The sequence below is a fragment of the Phascolarctos cinereus genome, unplaced genomic scaffold (genome assembly GCF_003287225.1).
Source record: "Phascolarctos cinereus isolate Bilbo 61053 unplaced genomic scaffold, phaCin_HiC Scaffold_3;HRSCAF=262, whole genome shotgun sequence".
NCBI lineage: Eukaryota > Metazoa > Chordata > Mammalia > Diprotodontia > Phascolarctidae > Phascolarctos > Phascolarctos cinereus.
In genome coordinates this window covers 107,033,789-107,056,008 of record NW_027555736.1, presented here as the reverse complement: position 1 = coordinate 107,056,008, position 22,220 = coordinate 107,033,789, and the positions used below count along the sequence as shown (strand labels likewise).

Below are 22,220 nucleotides of genomic sequence, written 5' to 3'. Positions count from 1 at the left end.
TGATGGCTTGTACCCCCTGGGATTTTTGAGGACTTGGCAGTTATGATCAGGGTCTGTTCATCTCCAGCAAGAGTTTTCAGCTATCACAGAGTTTGTTAAGCCCCTGTACTGCACCATTTTTTCCCTGACAGTAAGCCAAAAGGAAGCGTGATCACCCCTCCATGCAAGGGGTTTTTATTGTTCTATTTAATGCTGCTCAAGGTGGGAGGATGGGGTGCATCATGCCACCAGACGTTTATCCCCTGTTGTTGTCTCTTAATCCTGCCCAGACTCCATCTTGACTCAAACGCTGGCTGAGATGTCCCCAGGGCTGCTTGTGGATTTGGTGGTGCAAGACATGTCAGGTGATGGCTCTCTGATGTTCAGCAGTGGCTCAGTGCCTGGCCTGGTGTTGAGGGCCAGCAGATATCACCAGGGAGGTGAGTGCAAAAAGCCTCTTCCATCCAGTGAGGTTTTTCTTCCCTTCTTGGTCTTTGTTAAAAGTCATCTGTTTCTCTATATACTCCGTTCCTCATAGCAACCAACTCGGCCCTGAGAACCTAGTTTGGGTATATTTCAGTTTACCCAATTAATGCCATGATGTGTTATTCAGTAGGAACCTGCTTCCTGAATAGCCTGTGCTCCAAAGTCACTGCATGCAAATCAGTTCCTTTAAAAGAGAATTATTTTAGGGGCAGCTAGGTGGCGCAGTGTATAGAGAACCGGCCCTGAAGTCAGGAGGTCCTGAGTTCAAATGTGGCCTCAGACCAAACACTTGACACTAGCTGTGTGACCCTGGGCAAGTCACTTAACCCCAGTTGCCTAAAAGTAAAAAAAAAAAAGAGAGAGAGAATTATTTTAAATGTACTAGGAAACTGTGCCATTTATTTAAAATAATCCTTTGGTGAACTCATTTGCAAGATAAAATCATTCCCTGATTTATAGTAATTGGGAAAGTGTGGGTTTTTACATGTTTGGTTTGCCTAAATAGGAGCTTGCCACCAATGCAATCTTGGCCTGTGCCTGTATAAGTTAGAGACTGGCATCTAGTGCTGGACAGTATCAAGCCCCTGGGGGCAGATCCCCTCTTGGAGCATTTGCCTTTCCCCCAGGCCAGAGTGGTTGCCAGTGTGGGTGGATGGGGCACCAGGAGGCAAGGGGACTTGCTCCTCTGTCCTAGGAAAGGGATGAATTCTGTGTTTATCTGGGGTCCTCCAGGGAAAGTGATGGATCCTGGGCAAAGAACCAAAGCTGTCGTGCTTCACGTTGATACACTGAAGTCAGAGGTTCATGTTTCCCTTCGCCAGGAGCTGGTGAACAGAAAAGCTAAGCAGGTAGGCTGGCTCTCGGCTTCTGTTCTTAGGAATTGCTTCCTCTGGGTTTACTGGATCATCTGGTATCTTTTGGGATACTGGCTAGCCTAGCAGTACGATCATAGAACATTAACTGTGTTTTCCTTGTGAAAAGTATAGATCATCTTCCTCAAACCTGAAGTTTTAAAAGGTCATTGTTGCCTCTTGTCTACACCATTTGTTTCTAAGTGTGCATCACCCTGACACCAGGCCCCCTAATGCACACATTTTGAGCTCTCCTTTATCAGAAGAAAGCCAACTGAAGCAGTGATTGCATTCCACAGTGCATGCACCCTTCTTCATCTCTAGTCTCCCACCTTCCACCTGATAAGAGAGGTGCATTTCATCATCTGTGTCCCAGGACAGAGATTGGTCCGTGATGCCAAGGCTGCTCAGAGTTCAGCTTCCTTTTAGTGATCTCTTCATTTGCATTCTGGCATTAATTGTCATGTGACAGTTATCAGACATGTTGTAGCACTGAGCCAGGTGCTTTACAGAGAACTGGACCCTACACTTCTCCGGGTGGAGCTTACAATCTCTGAAACAGGCACTGACACAGATGCAGACACACACACACACACACACACACACAACACACACACACACACACACACACACACACACACACACACGCATGCGCGCATGTGGTATTAGCCCATATTAGAGTACAAAGGTGAGTGGCCTGATGTTCAGTCTGTCAGTAAGCATTTATTAAGCGCCTACTTTATGTGCATGACAGGGAGCGAGTGGAATTTCTGGTTTTCTTCAGGGCTTTGCGATATAGTAGGTGCTTAACAAATATTGAAGGAAGCAAGGCCAAAATTAGAGAGACTCATCAAACAAGAAAAGAGGGAGAGAGATCAGATCCCTCATTTTGAGGAGGAAGCTGGGGTTCAGAGAGGGAAGGGACCTATCCAAGGTTATAGAGCATGGGATCAGAACTCAGGCTTCCTCACTTCTATTCCAGGACTCTTGGTACTGTGCTGCCTGCTGTTGTCATTTATGGAAAGAATGGTTGTCAGGTCCTAGGAGGGGCCTTAGAGATAATCTTCCCAAAGCAGGAATCTTCCCACCAGTGTGTTAGAACATTTCCAAGTGACCAGCACAGACAGACCATTTCACTTTCAGGCACCTGTAATTTGTTAGAGGACTCCTTACATTGATTTGAAATCTGCCTCTCTGTAACGTTTTCATCCTCATTCTGCCACTTGAAGCCTTATGGGATACATAGATAATGTATATAATTGGATATAATATGTATGCTAATAAATGTAATTATAAAATGGAATATAGGATATATGTACATATATGTACATATCGTACATAGTATAATACAATACATATTTTTAAGTACCTACTGTGGATTGAGCATGTTGCTAAGCTGCAGGGGAGATGTAAAATTTAAGTTAGATACAGTTCCTTTGTAGTATAGTTAGAGGTAGGGGGTATGACACCAACATAGATAGCTAGAATGTACAAAAGTACATGATAAATATTAAATAGTTACAAAAGTAAGATCCGGTTGTGGAAGGAAAAGCCGTCACCAGCCAGAGGAATTTGGGAAGGCTTCTTGGAAGAGGTGGCATTGATATGGGGCTTTAAAGAATTAGTGGGAATTCAGTAGAATTCAGAGAAGGAGGGGAGGGCATTTCAAGCGTAGGGAGCAGATGAGAAAAAGCACAGAAACATGAGTAAAGACTAGGGTAGATGTTTTGTATTTACTGTAGGGCAAAAGTATGTGCTCAGTGAGAAAAATTGAGACAATTTTCCCTTTTGTTTTTTTCCAGCTGAAGAAAGACACTGAGCACCGAGCAGTTATAGAGCATTTGGAAAAGACATTTGCCATAGCTTCCTTGGTGGAGACTGGCCAGCTAGTGGCTTTCCCAGTGACCTTTCACCTCAATGACACCTTCCGTTTTGACTCAGAGAAACTGCAGGTTGGTCAGAGGGTGTCCTTGATCATCAAGAGTACAAAGCCCTGTGACATTGGCCTCTTCTTAGCCGTTGAGAGTTCGGTCAAGAAGAGAACCCCGGTTCTTCCCTCAGTAGTGCCTGAGCCTGCAGGGGAAGAGCTAGAAGTGGTGAGCACGCTGCTGGAGAAACCCACACTGCCCATCGGGGAGATGGTCACTGGGATTGTGAAGTCTATCAAGGCCACCCACGTCGTCGTGACTCTTGAAAATGGTCTCGTTGGCTGTATCCACGCCTCGCAGATTCTGGATGACGTGCCTCTTGGCAGCCAACCCACTACCAAGCTTAAAGTGGGAAAGTCAGTCACTGCTCGAGTGATTGGCCAGAGAACTTTGTTAACTCACAAGTAAGGAGGCTTTGGGGGATGGTGTGGGGCAAGAGGCAGGTCAGTCTGAGTTAAGGAGATGTTGGAGTTAGAAGTGGGAAAGTATCTATCCATGCGTGCTTTACTTTAAATAGTAGAGACGTTCCCCAAAAGTTGTGTTTAAATCAGACTTTGGTAAATCAAATTCTACCTTAAATGAATAAGGTGCATTCCCTAAAAGAATCTTTTCTTGAAGATTCCTTTGTAAGATATATATTACACCTCTCACCTCCATTAGACTCTTAGTAAAAATCAGATTTCATAAATCAGAGTTGCTTGGAGCAAGTCAGGTTTTCAAAGAAAACTACTTTAGTAAGATGGATGGAGCTAGGGTTTCATTGGCGCGGATGGGGCCAGTCACAGGCCACTCCTATTCATCCTGTGCTGTTCTTATCAGTGTTTTTTTTTTAATTTCCATAAATTCTCAGTGGAAGATCTACCTTATTCCTCCAGTTCTTCTCTCAGTCCTTTAATACTTTGTAGAGACCAGAACCACACTTTCGTCGACCTTTGTTATCCTTCTCTCTTAATATATGACAGGCTCGTTTCCTTTCTGCAGAATACCAGATTTAGACAGTACCCTGTAGGTTCACTTTCACTTAGAATCCTTTTTATAAGCAGTTCTCAAACTTAATAGTCTCAAGACTCCTTTAAAACTCTTAAAATTTTTTGAGGACTCTTCCCCCCAAAGAACTTTTGTTTATGTGGATTATATCTATCTGTATTTATACTATTAGAAAAGGTTCTTAATATTATTATTAAAATAGCTTGGACCTTGAGTCCCCCCAGAAGGGGTCAGGAACTTCCAAGGATCCCAGAACCGTACTTTTAAGAACCACTGCTTTTTTATTTTTTTGTGGATTTCTTTGCATATACAAATGCTTTGTGTACATGTATACATGTTTCTGAATGAAAACTTTTTTTTAAAAAAAATAAAGTACCTCAGAGTTCATCTTGTCCAAGCTATGTCTGAACAAGTGTCCCCAGTAAACCTGTGCAATGAGGGATCATCCAGCCTTTACTTGGAGGTGTCCCCCCTCCCTTGCCTCATTGTCAGAGGCAGGCCGTTTCACTTTGGCATTGCTCTAATGACTGTGCTCCGCTTTGGGTCAAGTTTCTCCTTATGTCCAGCCTATGTCTGCGTCTTTGCAGGTTCCACTCACTGCTTCCAGTTCTGCCATCTAGATCTAAACAGAAACGAGCCTAAACCATCTCCTGAAGGGCAGAGCCTTCAAGGTAGCAATCATGCCTTCTCTTAGTCTCCTCTTCCCCTTTTGCAGGCTAACCACGTGCAGCATCTTGAGCCAATCTTCCCATGGCATGATTTTTAGGTCCTGGCACACATGTTCTTGGTGATCTGTCTTGCACCACTTTTTTGTGTGTGTGTAAGTCATCGTTAGTAATGTGTTACAGCCTGGTACTTAAAGGACCCACCCCCATGCATATTTCTGTAGTTGTACCTTGAATCACAGCCTGGGAGGGTATCCATTTTAAGAAGATGGGCTTTGGTGATGCAGAGCAGTTCTGGAACATTGAAAGCATTTGTACTTTCCCAAATAGAGTTGAGCCTGCTCCACTCCTGTTCATTGTGAGTCAGCACATCAGTAAACATTTATTAAGCATCTGCTGAGTGCCGTCTCAGTGTTTGTTCAGGGTGTGTGTAGGTAGAGTAATTCAGTAGGCTGCGCCTGCAGCTGCCATGATCAGGGCAGTGCGCCTTCTTTGTCCATGTGACTCTTCCTGACAAGCATGTCGTAGATGATCAACCATCAGATCTAGGGAGTCTTGCCTTCTATAGAATATCCCTCTTGTTTAGACTGTGGCAAGATACTTTATTTGGTTTAGCATTAGTGTTAGAGAACTGTTGAGTAGCTAATTACCAGCATCTTGTATGATATTGACAGCAGTAAAGGAGAGCTTTGGAGACTACACTTAGCTCTATTAATAAGTTTTTGTGGTCACCTTAAATGCTACAGGGTTTTGTGTTCTCTGGAGCTCTGGCAGTCATATGACTTTGAAGACCAGATGTGCTTTGGAGTATCATCTGTGACTTCGTATTTTTCTTGAGAAACTGAATATTTGCCAAGTATTTAGCCCCTTCTTATAAAGGCTTGGTAGAGATGTAGTTAGTAGTGTCTTTTGGGTGGCCCTTCTCTAGGGTATTGGTGCCATCTGGGATCTCTTCCATTCTTTTCAAATTTTCCTCTGTTTGAGATATCTTGAAAATTAACCCCTGATGCTTTTACAATTGTGTCACCTCCATCTGGCACAGATTTAATCAGGTCTTCCTAATCTTGTAGCCTGATTTCTCATATATCATTTCTACTTCGTTATAGAGCTTATCTTGAATACTGATTCAGCTAATATTGAGCCCAAATGTTGTGATTCTTTTTGTCGTTAGGGGTGAGACAGGATCACTGTAGAAACATGTTAGAGTCTATCCTGTTTCCCTTCTATTTGCTGTCCTGTTTCATCTGTAAATGCTTATGAAATTACACCAACTTTCCATAGCTTTTTTTCCCTCCTGGTTTTTTTGTTTTTTTTTTTTGTGAGAGGATATTGCTGTTATCTTCTGTCATTGTCCTTTATAATAAACACAATTGGGTCCCAGTTTAAATAATGAATCCCCTGAAATAGTTGTATTATTTAAATTCACACCGCATATTTCTATTGGGCTCGGACCAGTTGCCGTATTTTACATAAACATAACGTTGCATAATGTAAATTCAGCTACACACGCCTACTTCAAGGGGATTCATTGTCTGCACTAATTGGGACCTAACTGTATTACTGCAGTGAAAATGCACAGAAGAACAAACACATTTCTAAATCTCATCTGATGGCCCACTTATATCTACATTACAAATGTTATTTGAGGGGAAGGTAGGTGGTGCAGTGGATAGAGCATTAGCCCTGGATTCAGGAGGACCTGAGTTCAAATCCGGCCTCGAGACACATAACACTTACTAGCTGTGTGACCCTGGGCAAGTCACTTAACCCCATTGCCTAGCCAAAAACAAACCAAAAAAAACACCCAAAACAAATGTTATTTAATAATCCAGGGTTCTGGTAGACCCAAGCAGGCATTAAGAATTTGTCGTGACTTGGTTTTTTGAGAATGATAGAGATAGGCAGGGGAGAGTGGGAGTGGGAAGAAGGAACAGAAATAACTCCCTATCACTGATAGTCAGTTACTAACCCAACATCATGGTGAAGGAGATAGGAATGAGAGGTGGGAGAAGGAGAGAGCTAGCTTTCAAGTTGTCATCAGTCAATCAACAAGTGTTTTATTAAGCACTTACAGTGTGCCAGGCAATGTGCTAGGTGCTAGTGAAGTAGCCCTTGCCCTCCAGGAGCTTGCAACCTAGCCAAGGAAAACAACTTTATGTAAGTAATTGTATACAAGATAGATACAGGGTGATTTTGGGAGGAGGGGTTGGGCCCCAGCTGTTGGGGAGGTCAGCGATAGCTTCATGTATAAGGTGGCTTTGAGATGAACTGAGAAGCAAACTAAGGATTCTGAGGTATGGAGGTGAGGAGGGAATATACTTTGGGTAGAGAAGAAAGGTGCTTTAGCACAAGTAGAGAAGCGACTTGACTCATTTTCTTTTCTTTCTCAGGTCCCTACCAATCAGCCATCCATCGAGTGCCCAGACTGTTTCTGAGCTGAGTATTCGACCAAGGTAAGAGGGGCTATGCTTATATATTGATGAGGTATTAGTAAATTATTTCCCAGCCGCTGGTTATGAGCAAATTTTTGCAGATGCATAAAACTGTAACTACTTTTAAAGCCCTTTTGTTTTCAAACTTAGCACATTCTTACTTCTTGTGTCCCCTTCTTCCCATGAGCCACAGGGGCTGTAGTGAGTATGACAGTCTCCAGTAGAGAATTTAGATCTTTTGCCAGCCTTGAGTATAGTTTGAGTTGGGCAACACTGGCCTATTGGAAAGAGAACATGGTTTGGAATTGGGAGTAGGATCCTAGGCTTGCAATTGTTTTTTTTTAACTAGCTCTGTGAGTCTGGATTGGTCTTAGCCTCTCTGTGTTTCAGTTTCTTGCTGTCAGTTCAAAGATTTGTAAAATGTTAGAGCTGGAAGGAACTTTAGAAACTATCACCTGAGGCCATGTATGTGGCTTGATAGTGATATATCAGTAATAGCTTGATGACTTTACTTCATTATAATTGGTTTCTTTTGTGATCCTGCGTGTGTTATTTTATGCATTTAAAATGTTATTCTGAGAGGGATCCATGGACTTCACCAGACTGCCAGAGGTGTCCATGACACAACAAAGGTTAAAAACCAGTGTCTGGTGCATTCCCTTCTCTTCTGGATGAGCAAAATGAGGAGAATTGCCTGAGATCTGTCCCACAGCATCTTAGTGATAGAGGTGGGACTCCCACCACTGTACCAGTGCCTCCTAGATACTAGCCTCACATCTACCTTCCAACCCAAGGTCTCTCTTCATCATTTTAAACATTCAAGTTTTTAACTAATCCTTATTTTGAACAATCTAAAGGTCCTTCTCCACTCTCATTGCCTGCCTCTGATGCTCTCCAACTTATCAGTGTCCTTGCTAAAAGTGGCTTAAGTAAACACAGTACTGCACATATGGTCTGATTAGGTCAGGGGGTAGTAGGACCATCACCTTCAGAGTCACGAACAAGCATAGTGCTTCTCTCTTGATGTAACCTAAGGCCGCATTTGATATTTTTTGGGGGGGGGGAGCCGGGTGAGAGGAGGTTGTCATATTCTGTTGACTTACTGATCTTATAGTTCACTAACTATCCATTTCCCCCATCTTTATCAAATGGCCTGCTGCCTAAGTTTCCTCCATTTTGGATGTGAAGGTATATATATATATATATTTTAAACCCAAGTTCAAGTGTATGGGGGTTGATCATAAAGAAATATAGGTTTGATTTATATCCTGCTACTTTACTGAAGTTATTAATTGCTTTAGTTAATTTTAGTTGAATATCTATGTGGAGAGTTCTGTAGGGAGACCATTAATTATGATCTGGAAATGATAATTTTGTTTACTTCTTTGCTTGTGAATGATCTCTGAATTTCTTTTTCATGTCTTATTGGTATAGCGGTTATTTCTAGAACTATATGAAATAACAACGGTGATAGTGGATAAATGTCCTTGCTTCTGGTTCTTGGGAAATGTTATGATTTTGAGAAGAAGTCCATTCCTATATTTTCTGGTTGTTGTTTTTTTCTAAATATAAGTGAGTGATATATAAGTTTCCTAATATTAAACATTCTTCGCATTCCTGATTTAAACTCAGCCTGTTCATAAAAAGTCTTTTGAATATGTTGCTGGCACCTCTTTGCCAATATTTTAGTTGCTTTTTTTTGCATAAACATTTATTAGAGTTAGTGTGTTTGGTTTTCTTTTTCTGACTTATCTCTTCCCAGTTTAGGTGTCAGAGCCATATTTCATGAAAAAGAAGATCACATAGTCTAATCGTGTCATTTTATAAATGAGGAAACACTTTTTCTTTTCTATGCGTTACATTCTTCCACTCTCTAGTCTCCTTGCAAAGTTTAGAATTTCTCTCTAACTCTTGAGATTCTTTTTCTTTGTTATATTGAAGTCTTCCTTTCATTTTTAAAATGAACATTTCATTCTCTACGATTAGCCTCCGTGATTAGGTGGTTCTTCTAATCTTGGTGCCATTAGAATGGGCAAGTTTAAGACCATACTTGCTCTTACCTTTTCCAAGAGGAGAAAGATATCTGAGAAATTATCATGAAAAAAAAAGTTTTTGTTTTCTTAAATGCTTATGAAAAATAGAGGCTTTTACTTAGCTCATGTAGATCTGTGGACATGAGCTGGAACAAATCATTCTCATTCTGATATCATGAGGAGGTTCCTTAGGAGTGGGCAGAATTGGGGTAAGGTCACAATATTTGACCTGGTGCTGTCTTTCAGGGGCCTTTCAAACTGGCTTCTCCCCTTTTAATAAACCAAGATTGTTTTCTTTCCTTCTTTGCCCGTGTGCAAACAGTGAGCTGAAGAAAGATATCAGCAATGACCCCAGCACTCACTCCTCTAGCCCCACAGAGAAGCTCAGACAGTACCCTCTTGGCCAGACGGTGATCTGTTTTATGAGAAAGGTGAGGTGAACATTCTGCTACTAATGTGACCTCTTTGGGGGAAAGAGGGAGGGGATTGGGAAGTGATGGGGCAGAGAGAAAACCAAACCAGAAACCTACTACTCAAACAAGTATTTTGGGGACACCTCATAAGTGTTTGGCATCAAACCTTGCTTAGTCCATTCAGGGGATGAAAAAGGAGAATAATATGTGATCCATGCGCTTTTCTAGAATTTAAAGTCTAATTGGAGGCATAAGACTAAGACGTGAAAAAAATGAGAGATCAGTGCCAGATCATATGTGTTAATACTAAACCATGTAGTGTATAGACTGTACATGCAAGGGAAGATCAGAGGAGGCTGTGGTGAGTGTGGGCAGAAGCACTTGGGGAAAGCTTCATAGAGGAGGTAAGATTTGAGCCACGCCTTGAAAGATGCATTAAAGCTTGAACATTGGGACTCCTCTTGAATGTAGGGCTGCATCTGGAAAGTGCAGGATTTGGAAACAAAATGCGTTCTTCTCCCTCACACTCCCATCCCCCCAAAGGGGGATGGAAAATCCTGTGCATGTTTGAGAAGGAGGACACAAAGAAATCAGGGTTGACCTATTCTCATGGTGGGTGGGGGCCGTATCTGGGGTGAGGTCTGGTAGGTCAGATAAGGCCCCAGCAAAAACAACAGCACTGCTATTGAGGCAGTGAGCTGCTAGGGTAGGCCCTTGGTGTGCTGCTGGAAATGATCCGATGCTTCTGTACGCTGGTCATCGTGGGTATTTCCTCACTGTAAATTGCAGCCCATCTGTACCTGCCCATGCTGCATCACTTGAAGCCCGGTATTTAAAATGAAATCCCTGAAGGGAGACAGTGAGTGGTAGAGGGGAGGGGGAGGGGAGGGCTTTCCCTTTTATCCTGGGAGGTCCATGATATTCCATTTGAAGGAATTGGATATAGTTCCAAGAGTTTGTGTCTCTCATAATACAACAAAAAGGGAGAAAACTTTCATGACCTCTCCCTTTTTCAATTTTTCTCCTTTCTCCCCACCGTTGTCTTCCAGTTCAACGTGATCAAAAAATGGCTTGAGGTGGAGATAACTTCTGATATCCGGGGAAGAATCCCTCAGCTGTTGACCTCTCTCAGTTTCAAGGTCTGTCGCTGTACCTGTGGGCTGGGGGCCTGGGTACCCTCAGCCTCTGGGAACATTTGTAGTGCATGTTATTTACATGTCTAGAGAATGCTCAAGTCACTTGGGCAACAGGGCATGAGGAGTGTCGATCCCTGCTGCTTTTCTGAATGTTCTGTTTTGGGGAGGAGCAAAAAGTTTTTATCACTCCTTCCTTGGCTTCCATAACTTTGCTTTTCTGCCATCTATCCAGTGTCCCAGCCATGAGTTTTTCTTATCCCCTCTTCTCTTTCTTCTTTCTCCCTTGGTGCCTTCAGCCGTTCTTGTGGATTCAGTCACACCATCTCTACATAGGCAAATCTCACATCTGTCTATCCAGCTTCATTGTCTCACCTAAACTCTAGTCCCCCATTACCTGTTGGACATTAGCACTTAGATGGACTGCCAGTACCTCCATTTCCTCATGTCCTCATACCCTCAAACTGGCCCCTCTTATCACCACTTCTGCTGATGGCACTGTAGTCAAATGGGCTTGAACGCTGGAAAGTTGTCTTTGACTTCTTTCTCCTTTGGGCCCACGTTTAATCAGCAGCCAAGTGCTGTTGATTTCTCCCTCTACCTCTTGGGTCTGTCTCCTCTCCAGGCACACTGCTACCACCCTAATACAGGCCCTCCTCACCTCTTACCTGGATTATTGTAAGAATGTCCTGACTGGTCGCCTTGCTCCCAAGCCTGTTTCCTTTGCAATCCATTTACCCCATGGCTGCCAAGATAATTTTCCTAAGGCCAGAGGTCTGATCATGTCAGTCACCCACTCAGAACCTTTTGTAGCTCCCCATTCCTATGGGATAAAAAGCAAATTCCTCTTCTTGTCACTTAAGGCCCTGCACAGTTGAACTCCAGTTACCTTTCCAGATTTATTTCTTATCACCTACCACCTCCCTCCTATGGTAGCTGCAAAGATCAGATGAGATATAAATTTTTATGTTTATATGTATATAGGACTAATAGCTATTCCCTGAACATGATGTTGTCTTGCAGCATCTGGAATAGATGCCTCCTCCTTCACCATTTAGAGTGCTTTTCTTTCTTAGCTTGGTTCAGGTGTTCCCCTTCCCCCCCAAAAGGGTTCTCTGAGCCCTTCAGCAAATAATGGTTTTTTGATCTCCAAATTTTTCTATAGCATGTTCTAACCCTCCTTTGCCTCCATCTCTCCCTGTTTTGTGTTGTCATCCTTCCCCCTTGGTAAGCTCCATGAATTCAGGGATTACATCACAAATTTACAAAAGACTTACAGCATCTAGCATAGTGCTTTGCCCAAAGCAGAGGTTTATTGAATTGAATCAGAGTTCTTATTCGTCTAGGTTCTGAAGCATCCAGAGAAGAAATTCAAGATTGGCCAAGCCTTGAGTGCTACTGTGGTTGGCCCAGAATCCTCGAAGGGCTTCCTTACTTTGTCTCTCATAGGTATGGTGATGAAATAACCCTTGGCTGCATCAGGAAAATGGCCTTTACCCCATCTGGGCAGGATAGGGGATAGGACTTATTTCCCTTGTTGGGGGAAGAGTCTAATGTGGCCATACCGAATGCCTCCTGAAGGTCAGCAGGTTCCCACTCCTGCTTTCAGCCATTATTTGCTTTCACTAGTTACCAAGCTGTGAGTCTGGATACATGAAGCCTGGCCTTGAGTCAGAGAAGGCTCCTCCTCAGATGCCCCTGGCTTCTCTGCTCTTCCTGACCCCTTCCTCACCTGACCTAGCTGGTTACCTTTGCAGCCATTTTTCTTTCTTTTGTCTGAGTCCAGTTCTCCCCTGTAGGTCCTCACAAATTGGAAGAAGGAGAAGTAGCCATGGGCCGCGTGGTAAAGGTCCTTCCCAAGGAGGGACTGCAAGTCCTCTTCCCCTTTGGGACAGTTGGGAAAGTTAGCATCTTTCACCTGAGCGACTCCTATCTTGAGGCACCCTTGGGAAGCTTCCACCCTGAGAAAATCGTCAGGTGAGACTTTTTGGCCTTTTGCTCTCTGGCCATCTCCCTGTTCTGCTCTGTCCCCTGGTTCTTCACATGTCTTAGCCCTGTCTCCCCAGTGAGAACATAAAGTCCCAGAGGGCCTTGGTGCAGAGCTGGTTATGCAGCCGACACTCGGTCAGTCACTGTGGATTACATTTGTAACGGCCTTCAAACACTTTCCCACCTGGTTTCAGTTTATTCCCTCTTCCTCCCATAGGTGGGCAAAGTGTCATCCCTCCTCTTGTGAGAGGAGGAACCTGAAGCCTAGGCAGGGGCAGTGGCTTAGCCTGAGGCGTCACCATGGGTTAGCAACAGAGTTGGGTCTAGAGGCCAGTTCTCTCAATCAGCAGCAGTTACAACATTTTTAGTAATATAATTCAGCAAGCATTTATTAAGCTCCTATATTATGCCAGGTACTGTGATAAGCTCTGGGGTCACAGACAAAAATGAAAGTGACATAGTCATTAGATAAAGCACTTTAATGCTGCATGGAGCTTTAGCCAGTAGGCATTTATTAAGTGCTACTATGTGCTTTCTGCTGTGCGTACAAAGAAAGGCAAAAACACCATCTCTGCCCTCCTTCAAGGAGCTCACTTTCTAATGGGAGAGCCAGCAGGCCAAGGACTATGTTTGTACAAGATATATACAGTAGGATTGGGAAGGAATCTTGGACAGCACCAGCCAGGAGGGAGGGGAAAATCTTGCAGAAGGTGGGGTTTGAGCTGTCTCGAAGGAAGCCGAGAGAAGAGGAGGCACTGTAGGCTTGAGGGACAAAGGCAAAAGATATGTACTGTGTGTGGGCAGCAGCAGGGGCTGGATTAGAGTTTGGAGGGGAAAGACAGGAAGGGACCAGTTTGTCAAGGGCTTTAAAAGCCAAAAAGAGGACTTCAGCTGGGATTCTGGTGGTAACAGGGTGCCATTAGAGTTTTTTTGGGTAGAGGGCTAGGGGAAGAGTAGGGGCCTAGTCATAGGCAACCTGGGCTTGACATACAAAGCCTCACTTTAGCTCCATGATGACCTATGTGATAGATGTCATGGTTCCAAGCCTTGTCTAGCAGATGGGTCCTGCAATGGGAAGCCTGCAGGTCCTTGGACTCTTTGCCATGGCCTAGCTGGGTGGTCACTGAACTCCAGATCTCACTTTTATCCCTCTCTTCTTACAGGTGTTGTGTGCTGTCCACCAAAGACCCTGTACTGACTCTGTCACTACGACAGTCCAGGTAGCCTTTGGGCTGGGCCTCTTTTGGGGGGGTGGGGGGGACCACTCTCTTGATTAATTTTCCATGTTTAGAGAAATTTGAGCTCCTTTCAGTTCGTTGCCTCCCTGTACCTTTTTTTGGGGGGGGAGGGGTCCCTTGAGGTAAAGAAACCAGGGTTGTTACCCCATATGCTACTTCTTAAGGTTTTTTTTTTCTCTCAAAGACAAGGGTAGTCTGCTCTCAAGGTCTTCTCTGGGCTTTGTAAATTCAGGGGGTCAAAAAACCAAGAGAGCTCATGGTGGGTATGTAATTAGCCTGTGGGAGGGGAAGGATCATTCTCTGGGCAATTTTCTTAGTGATTAGAATTGATGCTTGTGACGCCATGGTTATGGGTTCGGCTTTTTTCTGTTCAGTTAATATTTATTAAGAGACTTCTCTGTGCCAGGCACACAAAAAATGAAATCATCCCTGCCCTCAAGGATGTTGTACTGGAGGGAAATGGCATGTTCACAGTACATATGAAGTAAAGTAAATGTAAATTACAAACTGATTTCAGGAAAGGGCTCTAACAATTGAACTGAGTCTTGAAAGAGAGCTACGAAAGAGTTAGAGATGAGGAGGGAAAAACATGCCAGGCATGGGGGGATGGCCTGTGCAAAGGACAGAGATGGAAAATGGGATGTTCGGTGCCAGAGACTCTAAGTGGGCTAGTTTGGCAAGAACGTAGAATGCTGAAGGGGAGGGCTGATTGGGGGGCGGGGGGGGAAGATAAGTGTAAGTAGTCTGGGAAGAATGGCACCAGGATTGGGTGGAGTAGTTAAGTGTGGCATGCCCCCCCCATTTTTTTGTCTCTCTCCCTCTTGTTCCTTTAGAACAAACCCCAGAATGAAAAGCAAAATAGAAGACCCTGAAGTGAACTCCATCAAAGACATTAAAGAAGGGCAACGCCTGCGGGGCTACGTGGAAGCCATCAAGAAGCTGGGAGTGTACTTTCGGTGAGAAGTGTGGGACCAGAGGAACCCCCCCACCCCCAGCTCTTCTTGTCCACTCCTCTGTCTCCTAGAACTGCTCTGTACAGTTGCCAGACCTCTTTCTAGAGAATCTCAGAGAAGGGATTCTGTGGGTTCCTCAATCATTCATGGAGGTTACTGGGTGGCCCTAGTGGGGAGGAAGATTGCATCTCCCTTGCATCTGCCAGAAGTTACCTTCTGCTGCAAAATGACTCCTTTGTGTTTCTGAAGATAGTAGGGGGTCTCTGCCCCATCTTAGGCTTTGCCAGAGTTGTCTCACTGCTTCGGGATGACCAGGGTTTTCCCCCAAATCTACAATCTTGTCTTTCCTTTTTTACAGCATTAGCCCCACTCTTGTGGGTCGAGTCAAGTACCGGCACGTTACCAAGTATTTCGTGTCTGACAGAGCTTTGTACCAAACTTACCTCCCAGAAGGAAAGCTACTTTCAGCCAAGGTCTTAAGGTAGGCTCAGAAACAGAGGTAGAGGCTGTGCTCACACCCCACCCCAAGCTTGTCAGTAAGCTGCCCCCTACCCCCTCCGTCCTGTGGTTTTGAGTTCCAGTGGTCTTCTTAAAATAAAGCCAGGCCAACTGTCAGGTATTCCTGAAAAGATGAGTTGTGGCTGGGTTGAATCTGATGTACAGACTGAAGTAAGCACTTTGCTTGAGGGCCTCAGACGCTGCCCCCTCGAGTTGGCCATGGGCTTCAAATGCTGCCATTCCAGCCCCGACTCCTCCAGTCCACAGAGTCCCACCCACAGAAGCCCGTACATATGACAAGATGGCTCTTGGTCAGTTCAGCTTGAGCCCAGGAAAAGGAGAGCTGGTCTTTGTCTTTGTTTCTAGTCATTTTTCCTCTTTCCTTTCTCACCGGCATTGTCGCTGTCTCTCTGTGCCCATCCAGGGTGAACCGGAAGCAGAACCTGGTGTATCTGTCCTTCCTCCCCAAAGACACTAGGAAGCCAGATGTATTTCCTGAGTCTTTGGGTCTGCCACTGCGGGACCAGGGGAAGGAGGTGCTCAGCCCTCTGCCTAAGAAGAAGCGGAAATTGGAGGAAGAGGAGGAGGAAGATCATGGTGACTGTAAGACAAAACAGAAGGAGGAGAAGCAGTGTAAGACTAAAGAGGGAAAGCACCAGGAGACAGAGGAAGAGTGTGATGAGCCCAGTGTCAAACCAGTAGAGAAGTCAGCAAGTAAAGGGAAGCGGAAGATGCCAGGGTTGGAAAGAGAGCAGGTACTTCCTTGTGGAAAGGAAATCTCTTTTGAAACAAAGAAAACATTGAAAGCAAGAACCTGCCGTACTGTGCCCTGGGGAGAAGGCCGAGTGTAGAAGGCACCGAGTGTAGAGTTGACCACCCAGGCCGTGGTTGTCCGTAATGTGTTCCAAGAGGTCAGAGACGGGGCCACTGTGCACAACCCTAGCACTCGGATCGCCTTTGGTATATGCCTTGGAAGGTCTTAGGGATAAGTTACAGTAAATACCAGTTGAGTGAATGAATCAGTCACTTCCATTTCCATTCTTTGTGTTGTTCCAGGAGAAAGTGAACAAGAAGAAAAAACAAAACCTCTCGCTTGAAGAAGATGATAGTGGAGTTGAAGTTAATTATAAGGAGGAGAAAGAGAAGAGACTTAAGCAGACCAAGGTAAGAACTGTCAGCTCTCGAAGGGGGAGATGAATGGGCATGTGGAGACCTCAGTCTGCTCCTGATTGTCCCACTCACTGGCTGTTTGACCTTGGGAATTCACCTCCCCTCTCTGACTCTTCATTTCCTTATCTATAAAAGGAAGATGATAGTTACAGTTTTGTCTTGTGATTTGGTCGGCCTTAAAGACAGAAAGGTATGGGTTCAGGTTCTCTTTCTGGCACATAATACCTGTGTGATGGCGGCCAAGTCATTTAACTAGAACTCAGACCGCAGGTTGCAGAACATCTTTACTAGTAGAAAGAGTTTCATAAATCAATGAGATCATCAGTATACACTCTCCTTCCCCTGCCCCCCCCATTCTCCAATTTAAAAACAAGACACCAGGCTTTAAGTCTGAAGGATCTGGGTTCTAATCTCACCCCCAGACAGTAGCTTTATGGCCCAGGACAAACCATTTAACTTCTGACCTCAGTATCCTCATCTGTAACATAATGACAGCAGCTCCTTCACTGGGTGGTTGTGCGAGCCTTAAAGCTCCATTTAAATGTGATGATGAGAGCAGATCACAGAGATGAAGCTACAAAGCCCCACGATGTTAGAAGAAGTGGTGACAGTGTGCCTGTGTACTGCTGTACACTGGTCAGGGCTTCCAGTAGAGCCATCGTCTCGTCTGTGCTGAAGGTTATAGCCGGTCTTTGTCTTCTCTTCCTTGACGGTTCTTATCAGTAGATGATCCGTTGGGTAGATGCTGTTTGCCCAGAGTCAGGAGATGGAGGGCTTGGGGAAGAGGGAATGGTCATGGGGCAGGCTTAGGGCAGTGTGTGGTCAGAGGTCAGCCTCTGGCCTCAGATCCTCTCTGGTTCTCACAGAAGAAGCAGCCCAAGCCCACAGAAGTCCCCAGGCTGCAGCTGTCTTCGGGCTTCGTGTGGGATGTGAGTCTGGACATGCTCACCCCCGCCATGCCACCCCGAGAGGAGAGTTCGGACAGTGAAGAAGAGGAAACAAGCCAGGCCACGGTTCGGTTTTCCCTGGGGGCTTTTTTAGATAGGCTCTCCAAGCAGTGCTTTCCAAAACCTAGCCTTGTGGTGAGAGGGGTTGCCTTAGATGATTTGGACAGGAGGGAGTCACTCATCTGCCTCCCAAGACCCTAAGAGGCCTCTTGGGAAGCTTCCAACTCGGCTCAATGCCAGCCTCAGGGCTCGGGGGAGATATGACAGTAAGATAGTTCAAGAGCCCTGGAACTGAATTTTGATTAGTGGACACAGTAATGATAGTGATTGAAATGCTAACCAGCAGGGACTTGGCTCCCAGGAGGCCAGGGGAATGAGGGTGGTGCCAGGCCAGAGTCCATGTGCCTCCCTAGGGTGGGTTGGAGCTGAGCCTTGGGTACCACCACTCACTCTCACCTGCTGCTCTGTAGCTGAAGAAGAAAAGCAAGAAGGACAAGGAGCTGGAGAAGCAGCAGGCCGAGAAGGAGCTGTCGCGCATCGAGGCAGCCCTGATGGACCCCAGTTGGCAGCCCGAGACCGCAGATGACTTTGATCGTTTGGTCCTGAGCTCCCCCAACAGCTCCATCCTGTGGCTGCAGTACATGGCTTTCCACCTGCACGCCACAGAGATCGAGAAGGCCCGGGCAGTGGCCGAGAGGGCTCTCAAGTCCATCTCCTTCAGGTAAAGAGGCTCCCTCCCAGCAGCCCCCGTGGAGAGGAGGGAGTATGTCTTTGGGGAACGTTTGGCTTGGCAGACTGATTGCTCTGAGGGTGGCTGCTCTTACTTCCTTTCATCTGGCTTGTGGCTTCCATACAGGTCATGAGCACCTGAGTTTAGGGAGGGGAAGTGGGAGAAAGATGGGGGTCCCTACTTTTTCTGTTTGTGATAAGAACAGGGATGAGTGAAACATAGTAATTCTCTTCTTGTAGTTTTAATCACATAGGGATAGATGCAAATAATTATGATACTAAGAAGATTGTGATCAATCAGTAAGAGATCCAGGCCCTGCTGGTTCAGAGGAGGAGAGGGTTGACACCCTCCCAACCCCAGTCCGTGAGTTGAGGCTTTCACTCCCTCCAGGACAGGACCTAAGAGGCATTGCTTGCCCTCCTCGGCAGACTTGGATCCAATAGTGAACAATAGAAGATAGCCCATACCCAGAGAATCAAGGCTCCAGGCGTCTTGACGAACTTTTGGGAGGCAGGGATTACTCAGGATTGCTCTCTAAGCCTGTTCTCTGATGTTGGGCTTAGGTTGAGGGGCGTGGGAGATCTGAATGGCTGTAATCGAGGGTTAGCCTCCAGATAGAGGTGAAAGACATCTGTTGGACTAGAGTTTGAGTTTTGACCCCTCTGTACCCCCAGAGAAGAGCAGGAGAAGCTAAACGTGTGGGTGGCCTTGATGAACCTGGAGAACATGTATGGCTCCACAGAGACTCTGACCAAGGTCTTTGAGCGCGCTGTGCAGTACTGTGAGCCCTTGAAGGTCTTCCTCCGGCTGGCTGACATCTACACCAAGTCAGAGAAGTACCAGGTATGTTTCCCAGCCTTTTGATTGGAGATGTTCCCCTTCCAGCCCCAGAAGAGTCTCTTCCCCATCCCCACTCGAGACAGATGCTGCCCAGTGGGTATCACCAAGGCAGGGTTCAAAGTTGAGAGTCCTCAGCTCTTGCTGTAACTTTGGAGAACTTGTTTCACAATCCTGGGGAGACTGAGTATCCCTGTCTTTTTAGAGGTTAAGTAAATTGCTAGGTGTGGGAATTATTTGGAGGTGAAGGTATCAACAGAATTCCAGTCTTGTCTCTATAGTGTACCCTAGACAGAAGGAAAGAAATGTCCCTCTCCAGGCCTGGTGCCTTCTTCTTTTGGCTTTCCTATCCCTCCTTATCCTCATGTCCCCTTAGGGACCTTTCCCTGAGCTCAGGAGCAGTGTGGAATGGGAGAAGTCACCTCAAAAATAAAAGCTGTCTCCCGTCCTTTCCCAGCCCCCCAATCTGTAGAGTAGGCGTGGGGTTCACTTAGGTTCTCGTGTTTGTCTGCTCACCTCCTCCTTTTCCCCAGGCAGCTGAAGAGCTCTATAGTCGGATGCTGAAACGTTTCCGACAAGAGAAGACTGTGTGGATCAAATATGGTGCCTTCCTTCTTCAGAGAGGGCAGGCCGACGCCAGTCACCGCCTGCTGCAGCGGGCCTTCAGTTGTCTGCCACAGAAAGAACGTAAGGCCTCTTTGTCCCTCTTATACCTCTCTCTCCCTTCCCCAAGTGGGCTTCTGGGGATTCCTCCAGCTTGGCACAGGGTAGGCCTCTTTGTTGGGGTGACTTTCATATAGTTTTGGGTTTTGCATAAAGTAACAGTTGACCTTCCCAGAGTCCCAATTCCCATGGATGAGGATAACAGGGTTAAATCTCCTTCCCAGTCACTTTACTGAGACCTTATATGGGTATAGGTGTAGAGGCCCAGTGGCCAGTGAAGTTAGGAACCTTCCCTCACTCTGACTTCTCCATCCTTAACGTACCTAGTAATCCCAGAAGGCTTTGTCCTTCCGGAAAGGGCCAGGATCCTGGGAACAATGACCAAAGAGTACAAGTGGGCATCCTTTCCCATCACCTTGAACTCAGTCTGTGAGAGAAAGGGCTCTGGCCAGTGGTCTGAGTCACCCTTGCCGTTGCAGATGTGGATGTCATCTCCAAATTTGCCCAGCTTGAGTTCCACCTGGGGGATGCAGAGCGAGCCAAGGCCATGTTTGAGAGCACGCTTAGCAGCTACCCCAAGCGCACAGATGTCTGGTCTGTCTACATTGACATGGTCATTAAGTACGGGAACCAGAAGGAAGTCCGGTAAGTAGGGGGAAGGAAAGGGCACAAGGAGCTGGCCAGCCTTGGAGTGAGGTTGGGGAAGGCTCATTGGCCCTAAGGCTCCATCCTCTCACCAGAAGATTTTGTCCAATAGGGAGGGGCTTCTTTTTGACCTTGGGCAGCAGCGTGGGCTCTGTGGACTGGAAGCCAGAAACTTGGGCCCTCCTAATAATTTATCTGTTCATCAGCTTTCATTTCTAGCACTTTTCTCAGGCATGACTTAATTTTTTTCCTGGCACCCTCTCTATGGGGCAGGGCATGGGGGTAGGGGCTGCCTTGCCCAAGGTCACTTGACTAGCTAGGGCAGAGCTGGGACTGAGATGTAGGGCTGCTGGTGTTGAGTTCAGGTCTTTCTCCTGGGACTCCATCCCTATCTCTCAGGCCCAGCAACTTCTCTCTCAGTTTATTTGGGGTAAGGCCAAGTTTTCCCCAGTGCCTCTGCCACAGAGGTTCCCCAGTACTGACAAATTCTAACCATGGAGGGCCAGTCCACCATTTCCCTGAGCTTCCTATTCTTGTGACCCAGGGACATCTTTGAGCGAGTGGTACACTTAAGTCTGGCCCCCAAACGGATGAAATTCTTCTTCAAACGCTACCTGGACTATGAGAAGCAGCACGGCACAGCTGAGACGGTGCAGGCTGTCAAGGAGAAGGCCTTGAGCTATGTGGAGGCCAAGAGCACCCTTGCTGACAACTAATGACTAACCCAGGCCGGACCAGCATCCTCCCAGCAGTCACTCCCAGAGTGGACACGAGATGTATTTTTTAAAAACCATGAGGGGGGCGTGAGGGGCTTTATTTAAGCATTGTTTGTGGTGACACAGGGTAGCCCTGTAAAAACCAGGAGTGACCTGCCCTTGTCAGGACTTGTGTCTGCTGTGTGTGGGAGGGGAGGGGGGCACAGTGTTTGAGTGTATGAGCGTGGAACAGTACATATGTCAGGCATGGTCAACATGTCATATAATTTCTTTGAACTTTTTTTTGTTAGAAGGGATGGGTGGGTGGGAGGGGGGATATATTGTGAAATAAAGATGATATAAAAGCAAAAGATTTAAAATTTTTTTTTAAAGTGAACATAAGAGATCTCTTTTAAAAAATGAACCAGCTTGTTTCTTCCACTTCGCTTCCCACTAATGCTGGTGGGCAATTCCTCTGCCCATTTGTTTCACAGTCATCCTCTAACTGATGGACTCCCAAGAAACTTGTCTGGTTTGTGGCATACAATATGGCCCCCCAGTCTGTATGACCTTCTTTGGAAAGGTGGTCTAAGATCAGGAGGACTCACTGGGTTTAGGGTTAGAGTTTAAATGAACTTGTTCACCCATCTGTAAAGTGGGGATGAGACTATTCATGCTGACTTTCACCAGGATTGTCTTAAAGAAAGTGCTTTGTAAACTATTTATTGTTCTCTGGGAAGGGGTAATGGAAGGAGGCTGACTTCCCAGGGTCTCATGATCAGGCTCTCATTCAATCCCAGCTGTGAGCTCATCTGAAGAGCATAAGGACAATCAGAAGTCACTAGGCCATGACTTCTTTTAGGCACGTCTACCAGATCACAGAGATCTCCATGGACCCATGGGCCATTTGCTCAGTCATGTGTCTCTCCCAGAACGTTCCTGGAATCT

At 45.8% G+C, this 22,220-nt stretch overlaps 1 protein-coding gene across 3 annotated transcripts in view; it reads left to right on the top strand.

The window, feature by feature from the left end:
- PDCD11 (programmed cell death 11) overlaps positions 1-21,591 on the top strand; it is a 41,781-nt gene extending 20,190 nt beyond the window's left edge. For all 3 annotated transcript variants that reach the window (XM_078151079.1, XM_078151080.1, XM_020967767.2), the window contains 19 exons: positions 270-419; positions 1,198-1,313; positions 3,119-3,648; positions 7,287-7,349; positions 9,684-9,792; positions 10,824-10,913; positions 12,254-12,356; positions 12,707-12,884; positions 14,060-14,116; positions 14,968-15,090; positions 15,446-15,568; positions 16,010-16,340; positions 16,642-16,749; positions 17,622-17,768; positions 18,173-18,423; positions 19,107-19,275; positions 19,803-19,956; positions 20,412-20,577; positions 21,122-21,591. In XM_078151079.1, the coding sequence (XP_078007205.1) occupies positions 270-419; positions 1,198-1,313; positions 3,119-3,648; positions 7,287-7,349; positions 9,684-9,792; positions 10,824-10,913; positions 12,254-12,356; positions 12,707-12,884; positions 14,060-14,116; positions 14,968-15,090; positions 15,446-15,568; positions 16,010-16,340; positions 16,642-16,749; positions 17,622-17,768; positions 18,173-18,423; positions 19,107-19,275; positions 19,803-19,956; positions 20,412-20,577; positions 21,122-21,293 (3,140 nt within the window). In that variant the 3' untranslated portion in view covers positions 21,294-21,591. The remainder of the gene's footprint in view (positions 1-269; positions 420-1,197; positions 1,314-3,118; positions 3,649-7,286; positions 7,350-9,683; positions 9,793-10,823; positions 10,914-12,253; positions 12,357-12,706; positions 12,885-14,059; positions 14,117-14,967; positions 15,091-15,445; positions 15,569-16,009; positions 16,341-16,641; positions 16,750-17,621; positions 17,769-18,172; positions 18,424-19,106; positions 19,276-19,802; positions 19,957-20,411; positions 20,578-21,121) is intronic.
- The last annotated feature ends 629 nt before the right edge of the window (positions 21,592-22,220 follow it).